This window comes from Gastrolobium bilobum, unplaced genomic scaffold, assembly GCF_033153095.1.
Source record: "Gastrolobium bilobum isolate Gb01-03AN ecotype WA unplaced genomic scaffold, APGP_CSIRO_Gbil_v1 utg48200, whole genome shotgun sequence".
NCBI classification, from domain to species: Eukaryota; Viridiplantae; Streptophyta; class Magnoliopsida; order Fabales; family Fabaceae; genus Gastrolobium; species Gastrolobium bilobum.
This window is the reverse complement of record NW_026899785.1, coordinates 39559-56976: the sequence shown is the minus strand read 5'-3', so window position 1 is coordinate 56976 and position 17418 is coordinate 39559. Positions and strand designations below refer to the sequence as shown.

The 17418-nt window shown below is 36.7% G+C and overlaps 1 protein-coding gene across 1 annotated transcript in view; it reads right to left on the bottom strand.

Moving 5' to 3' along the window:
* Window positions 1–610: 610 nt before the first annotated feature.
* The window catches only part of LOC133293494 (protein translocase subunit SECA2, chloroplastic), a 35044-nt gene continuing 18236 nt past the window's right edge, over window positions 611–17418 (bottom strand). The window contains exons 17-37 of the mRNA XM_061492068.1: window positions 17148–17231; window positions 16957–17049; window positions 16764–16859; window positions 16551–16636; window positions 15265–15343; window positions 15009–15122; window positions 14699–14794; window positions 14558–14621; window positions 14157–14446; window positions 13103–13158; window positions 11830–11947; window positions 11470–11550; window positions 10969–11048; window positions 8397–8451; window positions 8246–8315; window positions 7943–8132; window positions 7745–7868; window positions 1594–1668; window positions 1329–1518; window positions 1002–1139; window positions 611–905 (exon numbers count right to left, since the gene is read on the bottom strand). Of these exons, the coding sequence (XP_061348052.1) occupies window positions 1354–1518; window positions 1594–1668; window positions 7745–7868; window positions 7943–8132; window positions 8246–8315; window positions 8397–8451; window positions 10969–11048; window positions 11470–11550; window positions 11830–11947; window positions 13103–13158; window positions 14157–14446; window positions 14558–14621; window positions 14699–14794; window positions 15009–15122; window positions 15265–15343; window positions 16551–16636; window positions 16764–16859; window positions 16957–17049; window positions 17148–17231 (2016 nt within the window). The 3' untranslated portion in view covers window positions 611–905; window positions 1002–1139; window positions 1329–1353. The remainder of the gene's footprint in view (window positions 906–1001; window positions 1140–1328; window positions 1519–1593; window positions 1669–7744; window positions 7869–7942; window positions 8133–8245; window positions 8316–8396; window positions 8452–10968; window positions 11049–11469; window positions 11551–11829; window positions 11948–13102; window positions 13159–14156; window positions 14447–14557; window positions 14622–14698; window positions 14795–15008; window positions 15123–15264; window positions 15344–16550; window positions 16637–16763; window positions 16860–16956; window positions 17050–17147; window positions 17232–17418) is intronic.

Below are 17418 nucleotides of genomic sequence, written 5' to 3'. Positions count from 1 at the left end.
CTATCTCTTTCTCTCACTTAAAATGATGTAACTTTGTATCTTTTAAAATGATACACATTTTTTTCCAGAATAATAATATAATTGTTTTAAAGTAGTTTTTTAATATTGCCACTTGCAGTTTACCAATAATAATAATAATAATAATATTGCCACTTGCATTACTCTTACATTTAAAATTGTGCATAACTTTGATGATTCATTTTTCAATCCATTTGATCTCAAACAAACTATTTTCTACTAAAATAGAACGGGAAAACTTAGACCAAACATGAAAGAAGAAAATTGTGTATACCACCATCGTTTGATCCCACACACCGCATGTAACCCGGCCTTTGAAGTGGAAGAATAATACGTCATAATTTGATTCCATACTCACCCCCTTTACCTACCCAATATTTGTTGATGTCCTACACACATTTTTATCTCTAATGTAGCCCGAGCCAGAACGCAACCATCAGCTCTACTTGTTACCTCGTCTTTGATCAAAGAATCTAAATAATGTATTACAATCATACAAAGGCGTCCAAATGTTGCTGTATTGGTAGCTTAGAAAAGAGATTTTGATTGAAACTGCAAATCTAATTCATTATATATTATTTAAACATGCTTCATATTTTACATACTGGATCAAATCTGAATTCTACTACGACCTTTGATTACCTTGGCTAAACAATGCTAAAAAATTATTATACTAGATGCACATCTAAATTGGCTTCTTTTTCTTTTCAGAATAACAAAGAGGACAGAAAGGCCATTTCCTTGGACGTGTTAGGCATAGCTCTTGTTAAACCTCTTGTAGGCACTAGGCACCATCAACGTGTAAACCTCAGTTCAATTAATCAACCAAAACCATGTAATCCAAGCAAAACCACGGGAATAAACGGGATCTACTTTCATTGCCTTGCCTGTTAAAAAGAAAAAAAGAAAAAAAAAAACTCTGGTGAAAACCATTCTCCAGGCCTAAATCAAACGAGATAGTGCAAAATTTTCTCATCCGTTACCTCTGCAATAAGATGCACGATCATGATAACAAATCATTTTTGTGAGCATCTCCACGTATCTTCCATATAACTTTGACAAACCATAAATAAGGATAACTCTACTTGTAGATGAAGTAACCCCGAGCTCCTAAAACCATTCTGCAGAAGGGAATGGGTATCGGTCCCGCTTTTTCATATTATATCTACACCATGAAGACTAATTTGCTAATTGAAACACCAATAACAATGTACAAAAATTGGCCTTGCAGAATTTGCCTTCTTTTTAGTCCTTGGGAAAATAACGGAAAGCTGATCCAAGTTGGAAATTCTTTTGCTTGAATTATCTACCTTTTATGTAAGAAGCATTGAAGGTTTATGTCAAAAATAGTTCTTGGGATTCCATTGGAGATGTCCAATACTGCAGCAGTGCTTCTACAGTTAATCTTCGAGTTGCACTGAGCATTGAGATGAAAAACCGACAACCATCGATTTTATACTCTTCAAGAGGATTTCTATGGCCGAAGCTCCTTACATTCACCTACCACAACTCTGAGATAAGCCTTTAGAGGTTAAGAAAGCCAAAAAGATTCACGAGAGCATAAGGACAAATTACCGCAGAGCTGAGCCTATTCATGTTTACAAGATGATCTCTCCAGAAGCAATCAAGAGTTTTCAAAAGAACAGCTCTCTGTATTTCACAAAGTATTACATATAATGAGTAATATTTTTAAGAGAAAGAGAAACTGAAAACTCCCAAGAAGTGGATAAACAAGACACAATTAGAATGCAGTGATCAAAAACAGATAAAAGAAACCAACAATAACCTTATGGATATGCTTGCCATCAATGAATAATTTACCATTTGGACAATATACATCAACAGTTCTCTAATTAGTGTAAAGAACCTTGGGATACACCACCCCAAAAGCTAGCTCAAAGGGTGGGAGTGTCCAAGGCCTTATAAACTCCACATTAGTTGCTCATACAACCAATGTGGGACTATATATCTCAACAATTAGCAAATTGAAGAATGAAGAGCACCATGTTCATACCCCAATCCCCCCTTAATAGAGAGGCAGAGGAGCATTTCTAAAAGCAAAAAACTGTATCTACTAGTAATTATTGGGATACTTATATTCACTAATTCTGCAGTGAGGCTCAAGCTTTCTTTTCATACTTTTAAGAGGAAGCAGTGACATTGACTATGAAGGACGGTAGGAGTAATATCATAATATTATTTCCCCACATTAAAGATTTTGGATCATAACTTTGTAGATTTAATATCAACAAGTGATTGTCAACTAATTTTCATTCTGTGTGTTTGTGGGTTCATGTTATGGGACAAAGGTAATATGGATGCAGCAAATTGTGCAATACCTTAGGCGCACTTATGGTACCCCGGGCTCTATTTTTATTTCCTTCATTATATGAACATGCTAAGAAATGCATGTGAAAAGACTTGTACATTAAAACTTCATTCTACCATTATTACTAAAATTTAGCAATTAATTTATCCTAAAATTAATCTATCCAATGATTACTGATTCCAGAGTTTCACTTTGCTAGAAGTAAATTAATCTGTTATGGATTTCCACTCAACAATGAACAAACAACTAATAACAGAGGTATTTTTGGCCTGAATACATCAGATTTTTTATATATTTTTCCAAGGAACAATTACAAGACAATTAAACAGAGACAAGTTCAGAATTACACAAAAGAAGAGGAAATACAATGAACCGTAAATTGCAACAACAAGGAAATACTCAAGATAATTCTAAAGCAATTATAGTGGCTCTAGGCTCTCCCATTACCAAAAAAGGTGCCCAAGGTTATCAGCCTCCAAAGATGATCCTCCCTTGCCACCAACGCTCAATATAACCTACTCCCTCACACTTCACGTTCAATTCTGTTACGGGGTATTCATGTAATATGCTCTACTGACGTGGCAGCAGTATTGTAATGGTCCTTTTGGGCCATTTGAGCCCAATTCTTTGTAGTCTTATCCCTCTTGTATGTCTTGGCCTGAATTGCATCAATACTCCCCCCCATTTGAGAAACCTTGTCCTCAAGGTTGAATTGAGGAAACTGCTGGTTGATTATTTCAAATTCCTCCCACGTGTTCTTGAAATCTGGTGAATTCTGCCATTTAATCAGCACCTGGACAGTGTCTTGAACAGAACGTCTAACCTCCATTAACTCTTTTGGTTCCACCATGAGCTCCCAATTTTCATTTAAGATTGGGGGAGGGGGCTAAACTGTGGTTGTGGCCTTGATAGCTTTTTTGAGGAGACTAACATGAAACACCAGATGAGCCTTGCAATCCGCAGGAAGGTGGAGACGGTAAGCCGTTTCCCAATGCGTTCAAGTACTTGATAAGGCCCATAAAAACGGGGACTAAGTTTTTCATTGACCCTCCTAGCAATTGTTTTAAGGCGATAAGGCTGAATTTTAAGGTAAACCCACTCGCCCACTGCCATATGAACATCTTTGTGTTGCTGATCCGCATAGTGCTTTATGCGGTCTTGAGCAAATGATGTTGTAAATCGTTTAGAATGGCATCCCTTTGCACCAAAGCTTGGGAAACAGCAGGAATAAAAGTGCCACATTTAAATAATGTTGGGGGATCTCTACCATACAAACCTTTAAAAGGGGTCATACCTATAGTATCCTTGAAGGTTGTATTATACCAAAATTTCGCCAAATGAACCCAGGTAGGCCAAATTTTGGGTTTAGTGCAGCAGAAACAACGCAAATAAGCCTCCAGGCACCTGTTTACCATCTCAGTTTGTTCGTTGGTTTGAGAATGATACAAGATACTATAATGCAATTTTGTGCCTGCACTCTTGAAAATTTCAGTTCAGAAATTGCTTAAAAATACCCTATCTCTGTCTGAAACAATGGTGATAGGGAACCCATGCAGTCTAACGATCTCAAGGATGAATAAATCAGCCACATCTTTTGCTGTATAGGGGTGTTTCAGTGGAAGAAAATGAGCATACTTGGTAAACCGGTCGACCACCACAAATATGGTATCTACCCCCATGGATTTGGCAGTCCACCAATAAAGTCCAGAGATATATCTTCCCACACTTGAGTTGGAATGGGTAATGGCTGTAATAAACCAGCCGGAGTCAAGTTTTAAGACTTACATTGCTGGCAAACTTCACATCCAGCCACGTACTTCTTGATGTCTTTCTTCATTCCTTCCCAATATACTACTCCAGCCAGCCTTTTATACGTTCGGAAGTACCCAGAATGGCCTCCAACACCAGAATCATGATATTCTTTCAAAAGAAGGGGAATGAATCGTGACAGCCTGGGCAATACTAATCGGTGCTCATAAAATAACCTGTGTTCTCTCACCATAAAGCCCTTGTGTGCATCAGGGGCTATTAACAGATCTTGTAAAACTCCCTAAGTTTGGCATCCTTCTGAATTTCAGCCTCTAAGTCATCCAAAGATGACCAATGAATCCGAGACATTGCCCCAAAAATCATTTGTTATGAAAGAGCATCAGCTACTTGATTGTCTTTTCCCAGTTGACATTGGATCTCGAAGTCGAAACCCAACAATTTAGAGATCCATTTTTGCTGATCTTCAATCAATGCCTGCTGGCCTGTCAAAAATTTCAAACTTCGTTGGTCAGTTTTGATAACGAAAAGTCGTCCCATCAAATAATGTCTCCATTTTTAACCGCAAAGACAATTGCCATTAATTATTTTTTGTATACAGACTTGGCTAGGGCCCGATCGGAGAAACCGTGGCTAAGGAAAGCAAGAGGACTATGGTCTTGCACCAACACAACTCCAATTCCCTTACCTGATGAGTCTGTCACTACTGTAAATGTTTTGTTGAAACCGAAACTGAACTCATCATGGTCTTTAATAATTGGAAACAACCTTCTGCCTCTTTGCTCCACATGAATCCATCCTTTTTTAATAATTTCGTAAACATTCTGAGGAATGGGCCATGAAACCATAGCTTTGATTTTTTCCGGATCAGCTTTGACACCTTCTGTAGACACACAGTGACCCAAGTACTCTATCTGTTTTTTTTCCAAAACTGAATTTCTTCCGGTTGGCCACTAAATGATGTTGCCTTAACACCTCAAAAACAACCCTCAGATGGTAAATATGTTCTCCCTGGCTACTACTGTAAATTAAATATATCATCAAAAAGAACCAATACAAATTTTCTCAAAAATGGCCTCAGAATTTCGTTCATCAAGTCCTGAAAGGTACAGGGGGCATTGGTTAGCCCGAAAGGCATCACTAGGTACTCGTAATGCCCCTCATGCGTCCTGGACGCAGTTTTATGAATGTCCTCTTCCCTCATTTTGATTTGATGGTATCCAGATTTCAAATCTAGCTTGGAAAAAATCCTGGATCCTCCCAACTCATTTAATAGTTCGTCCACCATAGGCATGGGAAATCTATCAGGGATAATAATTTTATTCAGCACTTTGTAATCAATACAGAAGCGCCAACTCCCATCTTTTTTTTTAACGAGAATAACCGGACCAGAATAAGGACTCGTACTATGCCTGATCATCCCATTTCTAAACAACTCAGTCACTAATGCTTCAATTTCAGATTTCTGGTAATGGGGGTAACTGAATGGACGAATATTTGGTACTTGACTTCCTGGCTTCCAATGTATCGCATGGTCAATGGGACATGCTGGTAGCAGCTCTTTAGGTTCACAATAAACTTCTTCAAATTCTGACAGTAACTGGTCAATTTCTGCCCATTCTTCTCCTTCATTTTCTGCCTCTCCTTCGGTTGATTTAAGATAATAACCTTGTCCTTGCTCCCGTAAAGCCTTAGTGATAGACTTCAATGTTTGGCTTGAAGAAAGTCCTAGCAAGCTTTGTAGAGAAAGTTGTAACGATTTCTCTAACTCGCTAACGTCTGACACAGGGGTCATTACCTCTCTGTCTCGGTTTCCCTCTTCTTCCTACACTTCGTCGTCGACCAGCAGCACATGAAGTTAACGAACCTGACACTAGTGATTTGGATGCCATCTCTCATCAAACTTAAAACAAAGACCTCTTTGTTGTCTGTCGCGCCATTCAACTTGCGATAGCCATCGCATCTGACCTAAATTGCTTTCTCCGGCGCAGTTTCCGATGCTGGACGTTGTAGCCTTCGCTGCAATTCCTTCACTAGGGCTATCTGTGTGAGCATTCCGTGGAAGTGAATGTCCCACGCAGGTAGTACTGGAACCAGCACTAGAAGTGTGTCAGTTGAGCCGGTTTGCATTTCCTGAGCCCGCACCCGTCACAGCCCAGGATTTATTTTTTGTTGAGCCTGAACTCCTTGGTTGGCCCAGATTCGACTGGATCAGCCCTGTTGTCCAATTTCTCCCAACCCTTCTTCTCTCCAAGCTGCGTTCCTCCGTTCAACCTTGATGGAGAGCTTCATCATGTCCGTTAAACTCAGCTCGACGACATCATCAGTTCTTCCCTTATGCTACTGCGTACTCAATTCAACCACGCTCCCTTGAGAAGGTCTTCGTCTCCAATCTGTAGGGCACCCACCATCTTCTCAAATTGGGCCCGGAAGTCCACCACGATCCCACCATGTTTGAGCGTATATAATGCTCTGTAAGGATTGTCTAGTGCATCTGGCTGGAAGCGGCTAAGCAACTCAGGCCTAAAAAATTCCCAATTAGCGTTAAGGTTGTTCACCCCCCACCAATAGAACCAATTGAGTGCTTCCCCTTCAAGGACCACCAACATCATGGCAACCTTCTCCATTTCTGCTATGCCATTTACCGTGAAATATCGTTCCACTTTGCTCAGCCACCCAAAAGCATCCTCACCAGAGAACATAGGAATCTCCAAGCGTCTGCCTACCGGAATATTCGGATTAACTCGCCTTCCATTTCTTCTTTCTGGCGAAACAGAATCTTCGTCATCTAGGTCATTTTCCTCGTCGCGAGAATGGCTTTGTCTCCTTCTAGCCATTTCATCCAATCTTCTAATAATGCCATTCATTCCAGCCTCGTTAACTTCTAATCTCTGAAGCACCTCATCGTGATTCGCATTGTTCCTGCACGGTCCTTCCTCCAAGAGTGCCAATCTTGGGCCCATGTTGCGTGTCAATACCATCCACAGAGCTCCAAGATCGGAGCTCTGATACCAATTTGTTACGAATTTCCACTCAACAATGAACAAACAACTAATAACAGGGACTAATAAACTAATAACAAAGGTATTTTTGGCCTGAATACATCATATTTTTTATATAATTTTCCAAGGAACAATTACAAGACAATTAAACATAAACAAGTTCAGAATTACACAAAAGAAGAGGAAATACAATGAATCGTAAATTACAACAACAAGGAAATACTCAAGATAATTCTAGAGCAATTATAGAGGCTCTAAGCTATCCCATTCACCAAAAAAGGTGCCCAAGGTTATCAGTCTCCAAAGATAATCCTCCCTTGCCACCAACGCTCAATATAACCAACTCCCTCACACTTCATGTTCAATTCTGTTACGGGATATTCATGTAATATGCTCTACTATTGTAATGGTCCTTTTGGGCCATTTGAGCCCAATTCTTTCTGGTCTTATCCCTCTTGTATGTCTTGGCCTAATCCTTGGATGCAATTATAGTGTGAAATTAAATGATAAGCATGTGGTACTAGCAATAGTTGTTGTAGATTTGCAGTTATTCTCTACATTAGTAAATTTAGAGATGGAAATCAAATTTTAATTTTCAAGAAAAATGCAGTTGAATAGAACGTCTGACCTCAATTTCCTTTACATGTCTCTCATCATAACCTGATTCTTCAACGACAGTTAAATATGAAGCAATTAGAAAATCTCCAAGATACTTGCGAAGGAGATTAGAAGTTGTCTGATACTTCCCATTTCTACATTAGACAAAAAGTGAGTTTTAGAACTCTACATTAAAATTCTCATATCTACAGTAATGCAATGAACTCACTCAATTAAATCATCAGTGCAAATAGCAAGCCATCGTTTTAATGAAGAGCTCTTCCGGCGAATTCCCCTGAAGGCATTTGGAGGTGCTGGCAAATTTGGAAGGGACAAGTTGACAATATCAACTGAACTCACATCGTTCAATTGCCCAAGTGAATTTAGCAAAGTGTCATCACTAATACCTCCAAAAGATTCTGCAAATCAATAATAATAATATAAGTTGATTGAGCCAAAAACAAAAAGTGAAGAGGATGAAATATTTATCCACATGAAATTGAAGGACCACAGTTGTTGCAAATGATCCTACCATGCAATAGCTTTCCACCAATTGTCATAAACTCTTTCAAGAGCTTACTCAAACCCCAGCTACGTGGATGCTACAAAATCCATTCAAAGCAATAAATAAAAGGAACTGGTGAATAGAAATATACGACATGCTACAGGGAAAGATGAACCACCTTCAGCGGATCAACGTTACTGAAGACAATCTCATCCACCACTGCTTGCATGTACCTATAAGTTCATCCAAATATACAAAAGAGTAGTAGAAGAGGAAATATAGCTATATAAGAATACAGTTTGATCACGAAAAGTGGACAAAGACCAATGACTCTAACTAAATATGTTGCATATAGATAAGGTAAATATTATGTTAGAAACAAGTACCAGTGTATCGTGAAATATCGTAATCAGGAAAACTGTATCTTAGTATTTATTACATAAAGGGCAAAAACCCGGAGCACAAGGCTTCCCAACTTGTGAGGATAGGGGTGAGGGTTGATTGTATGCAATTTTACTCTTACATTTTTTGCAAAGAGACAATTTCCCAAATTCAAACCCATGACAGTGTATTTATTACATGCATTATATAAAGGGTTTATCGTTTCTCCACCAACATGAAATAAAGTTATCTCCATCAACCCCAAAACCAGTGTTATTAAACCCGACCCGGGTATCGACCCGGTTGGGGTACAGGGTTACTGGGTCACTCGTCGAACCGGTTTACCCGAATATATATAAATATATAAAAAAATATAAACATATAAATTTAATTATATTCTCCATATCTAAAATGAGTTAAACAAGGTTCACTAAATAAGCTCAAAAATTACCCAATCACACTTTTACAAGTTCATAAAGCACAAATAAATGAAAATGCACGTTATTACTATATCAATTTAAATTGCAACTCAGAATCTCCATAAGCATACCTCTCAATGACATTCAAAAGGCCAGATGTTGTGAACTCATTTTTCAAATTCATCTACGAAATGGCATGTCACATTCTCTTAATTTATTGCTCTACAAATTGCTTCAATATTGGAAGCTGAAATTTGAGGTCATTGTAGAAGAGTATACTACTAGCAAATAAAATTACAAAAAATTTTAAAATGAATTCTACATTTTTTTTTCAAACAAGATGAAACAATTTTCGTTTTTGGTTTTTTTTTTTTTTTTAAATTGAATGACCTGACCGGGTCACTGGGCGATACATGGCCGGTCTGATGCTTGACTCGAACCGGTCCGATGACTGGTTCGCCGGGTTCCGGGTCAAGCCAGGTTTCATAACTCTGCCCAAAATAACATCGTTTTAAGGGTTGAGGGAATTAATGAAGGGTATTTTAAGAATTTTGATTTGTTTCTTGTTATATGAATTTTACCAAAACACCCTTCATTAATTTCCCAAATCCCCCAAAACGACGTAATTTTGGGATTGACGGAGATAACTTTATCTTATGTTGATGGAGAAACGATAAACCCTTATATAAATATCTTTGTATTCATTATATAAATATTATGTTGGAGTGGAGACACATGGTTTCTTTTTTCAAAATAAAATTTAGATACTGGTTGTACATTATTTCATACTAAATATCAACCAATAAAGGATGCCACATGTGAAGAAAAATAGAATGAGCACGAAATGAGGCGTTTCCATCCACATGCCGGAGATGAAACTTTTCCTTCTCAAACATACATGATCAAATCACACATCAATTTTTTATTCTCCGACCTTCACAAAATGCCAATACATGCTAATCAAAGTCACCTTCCAATTGCAATATGTTTTTAAATATCTTATCTGAAGGTAAGATTATGTACAAGGATTGTCCTTAACTTTACCCTCACTAGTTGGGGTTTAATGGGGAGTGGTTAATTGAGCCATAATGACTCTTGACTTTGATGGTAAAGTTATACTTATTTATACCATCCTATCAAGAAAGTTAATAGTGCAGGGCATAAGAACGTATATTAAGGTCTCTGTTTAGGACCTAGGGTTTTTAATTATGTGGGGAAACTAAGGATTAGGTTAGTACTAAAAACAAGGACAGAAAAGGAAGAACTGTTTCTAGGCCAGGGCCACGATTCAGGTCAAGAACTAAAATTGTTCATGCTCCAAAGAAATAGTAAAGACTTGGATAGATATCTAGCTTGAAAGATGTAATTCTAATGATACCTCACATGAACTTCATCCCAATCTTGAATAATGAAATAAGGCAATAAAATGCCTAAAGGGTTGACCAAATAGAATGAAATATAAGGCCTAATTAAACTATAAATAATAGGACCTGAATAGTAGCTTCTGTACTAGGATGGTATTCTCTGCAACCAAGCCTATAGGATACTTAATACGCTATTAAACTAGTTGGTTTAATTAGTGAGACAATTAGGAGGTTTGTTAATGACTACTAGCTGTGATCCGATGTCAATAACACAAGAACTTAATTGGAACTCCCTAACAGAACATGACTCATCATCCCTGAAAGACATTGTCAGATAGGATAGGCATAAGAGAGTAGGCATTAAAGAATTAGACGAGGGCTAGAGGTAAAACAGTGTGTATGATCAGTCCACAGGTTAATATTTATACTATGTACAGTATTAATTCCAAGAGTAATCATCTCCTAAATTAGAGCTAATCAGTACTATTCACCCATGAGTCAGTAACAGCTAATACTAATCATATACCTGTGCTTAAATCAATCATTTAATTCTAACAGGCATGATTGAGAATTTATATGCACTCACTGTAATATGTGTTGGGAACAGCTTTCATCATCTCCGGTTAAGATTAACTGCCTTAGATCATAAACATGCTTTCGTTGCACCTGATAAAACAAGAAATGCAAAAGCAAATTAGTTGGTACAGAATATTTGCAGATAAAGAACCAAACATAAATGTGACGAAGTGGAGGAAAATTCTGGTTCAATATTCATTAACTAAATGTGAGACTTCATATCAATAAAAAATAACAATAATAAATGCATGACTAACTTTGTATCTGTTTATTTCTTTTAGAGGGTCTGGAAGTTTATTATTGGAAGTTATTCTTAATAATTGAACAAAGTTCACTACAGAATCTATAAATTTTCATTATAGAAAGTCCACGTAATTCAAGTTTTATGTAGTTGAATCAACCTAGAATATCACAAGAAACTGTAGTTATTAGACTGTAGACAACATCTAACTGATTACACGAGTTCGCTGTAGTATGTTTTTTGTAATATCTCCTCACAATAGAAACATACCTCCAATACTTCATCAAACTCAACGAGGTTCTTTCTTATGCCAAAGAAAAACTTTTCTGCATTGATTTGCAATGCCAAGAGCTATAAATATATGATGGTCCCTTGTTAGTAGTGGAAAGATGACATTCATCAAGCAAAGAATACAACAAATATATGAATATATAAAATTAGGAAAACGATCAAATGGAAAAGGACAATACATAAATAGAAGAAAAAGAAATCAAAATAATCCACTGCATTTGTTATGAAAGAAGCAATTCTTTTAAAGTGAAAGAGAAGAGTAGAAAAGCAGAAGATAAGACATTCTCATAAAATCAAATATTTAATGATCAATCATAATGTTAATAAGTAGACTATAACCTGCTTTACAATGGCATCACCCTCGATTGGCAGATCTTCGTCATTTGTAATCTTTGAGATGAGTCTCACAGCCCATTCAGTATCAAAATTGAACTTTCGAAACATCTCATCCTGCAAACTATAACATGATGGGATATAGTGTGAGAACTGCTTGACAGCCCTTAATTAGTAAAGCAAATGCTCAGTCATCATGCTAACCTCAGAAAACACAAGAAGGAAAACAAATAACAAAGAAGCAAATACAACAGCTCAACCATAAAACTCAAGGTTCTTACTTTTTAAGAAAAAAGACCAGGACACCAATCCAAGTTTATACTTCAAGGAAAATGTATATTAATCACAATAACGATGTTTTTTTGTTTGCTGTAATGCTGTTTTATATTTCAAAAGAAACTTCAAATGCACATAAGGAAACTTTAAATTCTAATTTGACCTTCCAGTTTTAATTGCGTAATGTTCCTTACAGCCTCTATCAACCAAAAATCTTTTTCCTTGCACCAACAGTGTAGAATATCTCCTCTGAAATAAATCAGCATATATAACTGTTGTAATAAGTCCCGTATCAATCTGGCACAGTTCGCCACATATTATTCTCAGTATATCATTGTGATTATTGTAAAATATTCTGTTATCATCGTTTGGTCATTATATTAGGAAAATAATTATTTAGTCAGGTGTACATATTGGAATGAATCCCATGTCCGGTATTATTCAAAAATAATATTTACTATTTTCCCATTCAAGTTGGTATTAGAGCTCTCAGTTCCGGGAGACTGTTTTTGCGAAAAACCGTAGTCTGCCTTTGCAACTACCGCCTTCATTGCAGCACATTACCATCAGTTCAAACCTTCATCATGCCCAATCCCTTCCCAGCCACCGCAGCCACCACCATCCACCCCAATCTCTATGTCCAGCAACCCACCAGAAGAGTTTCCGTTTGCTACTCAGCCCACCACCAAAGACCCAACTCCAACACCCCTCCTAGTACTCTCTCACATGCAGCTCAAGACCTCTAGGTGTGAGTCCACGTGCCTCCACTTCCGATAGTGTGTTGAGCCTTCACTCAACCTGCTGTTGGAGCAATTGAACTCCTCTCAGTCTCCTCTACTCAGATCTGCCTTACCCAATAATCAAAACAATATTTTGTCTACGAATAAGACTAAGCATCACTCCCTTTTGGTTTATATAATTTGACAAGACCTGCTTAGACTTCTATGCATATAAAAATCATTTAGTAATAGTAACAGCAGCAGTAGTAGCATACTATTACTACCTGACCATAAATCGTGTTGATCCTGGATCCCCCTGTCTTCCTGCTCTGCCACGGAGCTAGAGAAAAGATTATAACAAATGCATTAACAAAATTTGAACTAAGCGTGTGCCAGGGGTAATGATAATAACATATTGCCATTAATATATGCAGAAGAGGAAAAGATCTTGATCAAAATTATAATGGCTAAGCAGAACTTCTAGTATAGTATGTCCCAAACTCAAAAGAATCCTCAAGAACATCTTATTGGAGGCATGAGAAACATTTATTAATGTTTGAATTGTGATTACCCAGTGTTTTGTAGATAACATTTTGATACCAAATTCAAATAATTCCTAAACCGAGCAGTAACTGAATGAAAAAATGAAAATATTCCTTGCATATGGATAGCCAAAGGAGTCAAAGACATACATCTTAGAAGCCAGGTGTGTGTATGTGCATATATATGAGGGAGAATCTTCCGACTCCGGTGTTACGTCCATCTGACGGCTGTAGTTTATTGAGTTATACTCATTAATTAATTATTAATCCCTAATAATACAAAGATAAGCGACTGAAATGAGGAGTAAGTCTGAAATGTGTGTTCCCCCTTTCTCTCTCCTCAAATCTCCACACTTCAACAGGGAGAGTCAAGGGGAAATAACTTTTCCCTTATTTTCAATACAATTTAATATTTTGCTCCCTAGCAAAATTAATAAAGAATTTCAGAATGTCATATTACAGAGATAAATGGCTGAGGTAAGAAGTAAGATTTCTTATACCGGAATCAAAAGATCCTCTCTTTTATATATATATTTGTTCCCCTTTTCTCCTTCATCAAATTTCCACACTTCAGTGGAGGGAGTCAAGGGGAAATAACTTTTCCCTTATTTTCAATACAATTTAATATTTTGCACCCTAACAAAATTAATAAAGAATTTCAGAACGTCATATTAGGATTGTTAAACTGTTGACATCTTCCCCTCCCCATCAGTTACCCAAAGAGAATGATACAGCAAAGACAATGTCAAGATATAACACACTACCACTTAGACTGTTATCATGCTTAAATCCCCACCTGGTTATCTATTCTACGGGACTCATGTAAAGATGTACCAATCACATGAAGGCCTCCAAGCCTTTTTACCACAGACCCTTCATGCAAACAGTGTTCTTCACAATCCTTCAAAACTGACAGATAGGCAAGTGCTACTGTTGGACCAAGAGGGTAGATCTCAGATTCTTCATTAGCAAGCTTCTCCAGGTCCTCCAAACTATATGAAAGACTCATTTCAACAGCCTCCAAGATAAAAGATTTAGCCTTCTGATATGTCCAACTTTTACCCTCACTTTTGGATACATATTTGGCTGAATAATTCATGTTGCAAAGAATATAACACCTTCAAGTTAACAGCATGTAATTATGACCAAAATGAACAGAATTTCATATGAAAAAGATTCCCAAGTAGAATCACAGACCCATTAAGGCTGTCTTAGCCAGCAAGGCCAATGATGACGATCCAACATTTATCTTTGGAAGCACCTACATCAAAAGATTCATTAAAAACAGAATTCTTTAATAAAGAAAATTAAAACACAATAAGTAACAGACAGAGTTACCTTTTGTGAAATAGCCTCACCAGCAAGTTCAAGATTTGGATCCTCTCTTGTCAAAAATGAAAGTAAGCTATCCTCTATGATTTCTCTGGCAAGCATCTATATTACGAGGAAAAAATATGTGAAGTCACTACTAAGATCCAACTCATGCCAAACTGACTTGCCAAACAACACAGACATCATCTAATTACAGAAGAGATGCAAATGATTTGATTGTCTAGACATTCAAGAAATCATAGACAAAACATGCTAGGATCCATATTGTTTTCACAGAACACTAGCAGCAAATAACTACTCTTAGTGGCACCCCTACTTTTGGATTTCCTCCGAGGATTATATCTGTGCCCCTGCCTGCCATATTTGTAGAGATGGTAATGGCATGTTTCTGTCCTGCCTGTGCAACAATTTGAGCTTCTCTTGCAGCATACTGAATTAAATGAAGGCCGGAGGAGAATCAGTGAGAGAGGCAAAGCTTAAAAACAAAAATTGAAACACTATCTTAGATGTCGTATGCAAGAGAAAAACAACAAATGCTTCTGAAGATACCAACAAGTTATACTTTCACAAACCTTGGGTCGAGCGTTCAGAACATTATGGGGAATATTCCATTCCATAAGCAGACCAGCCAAAATTTCAGAATTTTCTACACTGCATAGGAAAAAAATGGAAATAATTATTCTCCCAAGTCTCAATTGTAGATAACTGAAAAGCTTATGCAGAAACAAAATTAATATATAGCCCACACAAGTAAAGAATCCAAGGTAAAAGTTCCATTATGATAAGATACAACAAATGATTATGATGATGAAGAGGGAAGTGGTGGCTTAATGTGAACCAAGGTGGGTAAAAAAGCGTAAAACCTATAACAAGACTATCATACAGTGATTTAAATTCAATACTGTAAAGACATGCACTAATGCCACACATAAACATCAAAACCTAAGCGAATAAAATTTCATTCTTTCAATAATAATTAAACAAAAAGAGAGGTTTGTCAAAAACCAATTCTCCTATAAGCTTGCTTATAGGGACACTGAAAATGCGGATGAAGCCCATTTGGACTTGCCTCCTCAAGTAAAAGCCCCTTTGGGTTTGAATCACGGACAAAGCTTGAGTTGTTAGCGGTAGACCTAATAATGGTTTATAACTCAAACAAATAATAACACCCTAATTTCTTGCAGAAACTGTGGCATCATCAATAATTTAAAAGTTCAACTTTCTTTCAATTGATTGATTTTGAACTCAAAACTCAAAAGGACCACAGAAATATAAATTCTACCCTGCTCAATATTGATCTGATCAACAGATAATAAAATATGGACACACTAGAACAGCAAAAACCAAGCTTTATCCCATTAGATGGGGTTAGCTACATTGATTGATCGACGACAATGGGCTCTAATAAAAAAAATTCAGTAAAGCATTTAGGCAAGAATGTTTTTTAACTGTTTCTTCTAATAATACGGACACTAAAAGCAGTTAATGTATAATTAGTAACAGACAACATTGAATAGATTGTGAATATTAATTATTTGTTTATAAAAATTAATTTCAAAACAGAAAAGAAAGACTAAATTATAAGTACAACAAGGTATCCTTTTTAAAGGTACAAGAGACATTACAAGGAAGTTCAGAAAACAATAAAACTCTTCAATCCATATGCATATCTGTCAACAACATTTCCCTGAGAAGGGGAGCATATATGCATAGGTTCTTCTTTTTTGAATAGAACCTATCATGTATTTCAGAGCTTTTGGCTCAGAAAGAAGTATTTGTAATGATCACTTGTTCTGAAAAGAATGCAAACCATGATGAAGTAATAGACAACATTCATTAGAACAGCCATCATACTTACCTAGTTGTCCCAACTAAGACAGGACGACCTTGTCTAAACATATATTCAACTTCTCGGCGAACTTGCTCCCATTTCCCACGAGCAGTCTTGAACATTCAATTAATAGAAAAATCATACACACTTCAAAGTAATGATTTTATATCATGGAAAAAATCATATTATAGCAACTAAAGATACTTAAGAAGCAGCAATAATGAATATTAGATGTCTTACAGCAAATGCTTGAATAGGCAAATCTTTTCGAATATTAGGAAGATTTGTGGGCACTTCAATGACTGGCACCTGGAACATTTTTAAGAACTCCTTCTCCTGCGATGATATATATCGTCACCAAGAACTCATAATTGCACAAATTATAATAGTAATGACAAATAAAATGTGAAGTCAGAACTGTATAAATCTTTACTTCTGTTTTAGCAGTCCCAGTCATTCCTGACAACTTTGGATAGAGCTTGAATAATGACTGGTATGTGATCTGTGCCACAACAACAGAATCTGCCTGTGCAGGTTTAAAACATTGAAACTTAGAATCAAATAATTATGAACAAATGAGTGTCATGGAACAAAATGACAAAATCAAAGAACCACCTAATATACCTGAATCTTCAAGCCTTCCTTTGCCTCCACAGCCTGGTGAATTCCCTCAGACCATCGCCTTTTCTCTTCAACTCTTCCCGTAAGCTGCAAAATTATCAAAATTTTGTCCATCATATCATCAGATTCTTAAGAAAAGTATCAGCAAACAGAAGAAAACAGAAAAATATTTGATTAGTTATTAAAAGAAAATGAAAGCTATATACTGCTGCTAGAAATACAGGAAAATAATATGATTAAAGATATAAAACCATTCATGTTTTTATAGGTTTGA